Consider the following 5,388-nt stretch of genomic DNA (forward strand, 5'->3'; position numbering starts at 1 on the left):
TATAGAATGCGGCTGTGTTACAGTTGGGAAACAGGGCCTGTTCACCATTTGTAAAACATGGCGAACTTTGCTTCCAGGCCCGACGCCAAGTTTAAACTATCTCGTTTTAAGCTCGTGCAATATATTTTTACAGCTTCCAAGTATTGCGCCCGTGCACTGACCAACGCCACGTTCCCTGGTAGAAGTAAGATAAAGAAAGGAGCGAATCATGAAATGCAAATTATTATAGGCTATTTGTATTAGCCAGCGCGTGCGGCTGCTCGGTACGCCACGCGGAGGGCCAGTCCGGCTACCAGACAATGCACTTCTGGTCCGGGTTCATGATGGTGCCGACCTTGCAGCTGAAGATGGCCGAGAACCGCTCGAAATTCATCAGCGGGATGATGGTCCTGCGAAGCACAAAAAGCGACCTTTGAGAACATGAAATCGTATATAGGAAGCTCTTTTCAGGCGAACAACAGCTGGGGCTCTCAACACAAGAAGTCGTTTAGGACAGTCCTTTTCGTGACCTCCAGCCCTTTCAACCCGTATATTTTGAAAGTGATTGTTAATCACCCCACTGTTATTACGCAGGAATGAGCCCCAACAGTTTGAAACCATGTTCCCTTGTCCAAGATTTCCGAAAGTCCAAAATGTCTAATTACGCTTTTGAACTTTGCTACACTATATGAAAATGAAAGGAGTGCATTTAGATATGACATTTGTATATTCGTTTATTCGTATTCGCGTTCTGTATATTCGTTTCTGCGTGAAAAAAAACAGACGGCATTGTAACTGAACTACGCAAATTCACTTTAGGAATCAATATTTAAAAAAAACCTTAGGGCAACCTTTATATGTTTCTAACTGTGAGCCATTTGTATTTCGAAGACTCTTGGTTCATTTCAGTTGACTTTGATATGAAACAAAATTTAGTAGTACGTATTGTCAAGGTGCATCCCATATTATAAACCTAACCAATTAACTTGGGCGCACTTGACGAGCTTCCTTGTGTTTATGTCTGCGGGGCCTTTGCAGATAACGTACAGAGGCCGTGTAGAAATAAGGGCGTGGTCTAGATGTTCTCAGCTAGGTGGTGCTGTAATTCAATACAGTTCAATTTTATTTCATATCAAGGGGGAAGACAAGCCCGGAAGAAAGAATGGTTTGTCATTTGAGGGAAACCCAAGCCTCTCTAATACGTGACAAGCAACGACGACATGGGAGAACATAGATCATAAAACCTGTGTTTTATGGTCTATGACCATGAACATAGATCATCAAATGTTTAGCGCAGCACAAGTGCAAACATGCATGTACAATAATTCTATGCGCAGAATCCCAAATACGTAAGCAGCTTCTTACTGCATAAATTCCGGAGTACAATGCAAAATATGACCAGCCGGACTATGTAACCAAATATTCAATCTAGTCACAGGAATCCTGTCTTACCTTTCGATGTAAACATTGAATTGCTTGCTTATTTGTCAAGTGGTCTTCACTTTAAAACTTCCGTTATAATTTCATAAGTATCATTCTGATTTCAGAATCCTTCTGAATTCATAATAAAGCAGCACGATTCATTTTATCATCATACTCGCGATTTCAAAGCGTTTTATCTTTGAAAGCAAAGCAGAGCATGCCACCGCTTGCTGTGCGCAGGCAAATTTTCATATTACGTTTTTCTACACCCTGTATCATTCTAACACGTCATTTGCTCGAACGCATATTTTCCCGTCATCTCATATTTTTAGTCTCACCGATCAAACTTTCAATGTCAACCTTCTTCTCACCCGTCTGCAAAAATAAAAAAATTGCCATTGACGTTATCAGTAAAAGAATAAAATGAATTAGCTTGCAGGGTTGCCAATATAACTGAACCATGTTTGTTTAAGTAATATTTGCTCACGTATTTAGAACCATGTAACTTTCACTAACAATTATGCTTCATCCGACGTTGTATTGGTTGTTGTACTGCTTGCCTTGATGTTTATGAATTTCTGTAGCGTAGAATTGTATTAACCTACAATTATTCATTCTGTGCAAAAATTTGTATTTATGTCCCCCCGCCCATGTAATGCCCCTATAGTAGGCCTTTAGGATACTTGAATAATAAAAAAAATTTAAATATGCAAATTTTCAAGTAGGGCATAGCAATTAATTACCCTTTATTTCTAGATCAATTTTGATGAAACTTGACAAGTGTATCATTATATAAGTGTGCAGATCTCAAGTGTGCAATTAATTTTTTTGTTTTAAATGTAGTTTTCAGAATACTAACTATTGCATGTGCCTTTCGGAGAGCAGGCTTTTGTCTAAACTAAAAAAGTTACTAAGTATTTGAGCACATCAAAATAATCTGGAATCAAAGTTGATGGCAACGCAACAAAATATGAATTTTCTAAACCAACTAGATCAAATGTTAAGCAATGTTGAACACTTGCCAGTGAAATTCTAACTTGAAATTGACTCGCATACAAAGGTTCACCATACCATAACTTTTCTTCAAATTGATTTAGAGCATACATTTTTGTAGCATTGCACACAGTCCTGATTCCGGAATATTGTGATTCAACTTATTTTGTCGCTTTCTTAGTTCCAAAACAATCTCGTTCCCCAATAGGCACATAAACATTTTGTATTTTAAAAACTACACATTATACAAGAAAAATCATTGCATATTTAAATTCAGCACACATATATAGATACGCTCAACAAGTTTCATCAAAATCAAACAAAAAATAAAAGAACTCTTAAGAGCAGTGTCTACCCTTAATTAGTAGTTCTTAGGAGGTGGGTGAGGGTTCGTTCTTATTGCAGTCAACCTTAAGCTTCGTGCTGTGTAAAGGTGAATATTGGTGTACTCCTTAAGGACCACGACGTCGCTAAGTGCTACGCCAGAAGCAGATCGTGGAGGCCCAAATATGCCAATAACGATGAAAAACAATACCACTTGGTCTCGGTGGGCAGAAACACTGGTGATTAAGGGTTACTTCTGTTCACTAAACAGCTATTGCATCGAAAAATGTGCACAAGATAAAGCTATACGGGCAGGCGACTTGTGTTACGTGCATGTTGCCTGAGAATGATCATCACGGCTATTCATACCGTGATGGTAATGCAGCCATAATATCTTACATCATGGTGATTTGTGAGCGTGCAGACGTCTGACAGGGAGATAACGAGAAGTGATGCGTAAAAGAGGCTTGACTTTTGTGAGTATTGATATGGACAATGTTGTCGTGAAAATGGGCATATAACGCATTTGCATGTGGACTGCAAGCGATAAAGTTTTATAAAAAAACAAGCATAAGTGTACTGTTGTAGTCCCGCAAGAAAAGTCATTGGATTTTACCGTGGGAGTAAAATGAATATTCAGTGTATTTTACTCGGGTTACTACTCACCGGAAGCGGTTGGGTATCTGGTCACGGGGGCGCAGGTAGAAGTACATGGAGCGCTTCCGGGAGACCTCACATCGCGACTGCAGTAAAAATATCAAGAGTGAAAAAAGTTGTTCGTGATTGAAGATGTCTTATACTATATATATTGGCATAAAAGCAAGAAATTAAGCTATCGGACAATGATTCATTAGTCGACTGACCTTTACACACTATTGGGGAGGGGGGAAGGGCTCGCTTCGGTAAAAACTAAGGATGCAAGCAGAAAGACAAACAGTTGTGTCATTGTCACCATTTTTACACTAATACGTTTAGTGTCCTTTTGGAACACAAACTTTGTGGTTGTTTATTATTTAGAGTTATTTAAAGTTAAAGGGAATCACTCATTATTACTAGTGGTAATTAGCTAAGAGAATACGAAGTGTGCAAACAAGGAAGATTATACGTTTCACTGCGTTTAAATGCCGGATAAATACACGCGAACAGGCTTTTAAACTGTAATTATGCCCCACTTCATCGTTCGAATATGATAAAAGCCATAAATCATGATGCGTAATCGTGCATAGCATGAAAAGAAAGTTGAATCAATTGAGTTCACAGAACCATCTGCACGCGTCTTTTTTTCGAATAGGTTAGTAAAAAAATGAACTTGCAAGAACAGCAGGACTTATCTTGCACCCACATACAAGAGCCCGGAGGTAGTGTGCTCTCGTGTAGCGCAAGAATGGCTGCAGGCTGTGAAGTTTGACAATGCTTACCAGGGCGTACGCGATGAAGAAGACCTGCTCCATGGTCCAGGGCTCCATTCCGGGTATGGAGTACATGCCGTAGCGCTCCTCGTACTTGGTCATGTACACCCGGAAGGCCTGTATCGGAAAGGGGAATTCGATAGGCGGTTAGATGAATGAATTATTTTTAAGTCCGCAAGTTTCCTACGGGCCAGGTGGAAGAATAGGAGATTAAACCCTGCCCCATGCCAACCACATACATTAAAAAAATTCGACATACATGAAGGTCAGCAACTGCCCAACCATGGCTCCTCCTGGGACACATACCTTGAAGGCGAGTCGCAGGCCCGCGTTGTCGGCAATGCTCGTCTCCAGGGTGTTGTTGACGCTCAGCTGAGGTGGAGAAAAGACCAGGATCAAATCGCATACAAACAACACGCAAGCGTTCTTGCGCGCACACACAGCACATTTGGCGCATCCCAGACACACACAGATCGAAGCAAAACACACAACGGCACAGCCAAGTTTCAGATCACATGAAAAGTTCAATCAGTCACCACTCCTGGGCCAAACAAACAGCGTCGCGCAAACATTCGAGGATCATCCGATCAGCATCCGCTATTGCGCATACCTTCATTCCGGTGATGGGGTTGTTGAACTGGTCGTACTGCTCGGAGAGACAGCGGGCGCCGATGATGAACTTGCGGTGGGTCTCGCGAGACCACCACTCCACCAGTTTGCCGTGTTCGTCGTAAAGGGCGCCTGTGGGCCGCAAGTTGGGTATAATGTACTCTGAGATCCTTCACGTCATGAAGACTGATCAGAGCTAGTATTTTGTCACTTTCGCATTCGTTTTCACTGTATAGTAGCCATCTTTGTTAGACGCTAACGGGAATATCTTTCCTGAATAGTACTAAGTCAGGCTAAGTGTTTTTATTTAGTGGCTCTTCATTTTAAGAATCAATTCGTGGCCTCACCTTGCTCTCCGAAGCCGTACGTCAACTGCTGCCCCATAATGGTTCCGAGGGCACCAAAATTGATAGGTCTGTGCAGTGCAAGGTTGATAATGGGTAATTACAATGCGAGCGTATGTACTGTAGCTACAAACAAACAAACAAATGTCAATACTGTTTACATAGTTATTGTTTCCACGTCTACAAATGGCTACTGCAATAAATGCATTGGCATAGACTACACTATTACAATTCAAACTGTTGCTGCTCGTCCACTCTGTCCGAAGCCATGCAGGTGAAGGGAACTTAAGACCGAACGAACGATACTT

The 5,388-nt window shown here is 41.2% G+C and overlaps 1 protein-coding gene across 1 annotated transcript; it reads right to left on the reverse strand.

The window, feature by feature from the left end:
• Positions 1–289: 289 nt before the first annotated feature.
• LOC142803006 (neprilysin-1-like) lies at positions 290–4,743 on the reverse strand. The gene is made up of 5 exons (XM_075888103.1): positions 4,738–4,743; positions 4,434–4,499; positions 4,137–4,244; positions 3,385–3,461; positions 290–389 (listed from the first exon to the last, which is right to left on the reverse strand). Exons 1-5 carry the CDS (start codon positions 4,741–4,743, stop codon positions 290–292), a joined length of 357 nt encoding a protein of 118 aa, XP_075744218.1.
• Between the last annotated feature and the right edge of the window lie 645 nt (positions 4,744–5,388).

This window comes from Rhipicephalus microplus, chromosome 3 (assembly GCF_043290135.1).
Source record: "Rhipicephalus microplus isolate Deutch F79 chromosome 3, USDA_Rmic, whole genome shotgun sequence".
In the NCBI taxonomy this organism is placed as follows: Eukaryota; Metazoa; Arthropoda; class Arachnida; order Ixodida; family Ixodidae; genus Rhipicephalus; species Rhipicephalus microplus.

Excerpts from the sequence above, each read along its gene's own strand:
- LOC142803006 (XM_075888103.1), bottom strand. Across the intron at positions 3,462-4,136 it reads TCTTCATCGCGTACGCCCTG|TCGCGATGTGAGGTCTCCCG; the intron begins GTAAGCATTGTC and ends TTTTTACTGCAG. Across the intron at positions 390-3,384 it reads CAGATACCCAACCGCTTCCG|GACCATCATCCCGCTGATGA; the intron begins GTGAGTAGTAAC and ends TGTGCTTCGCAG.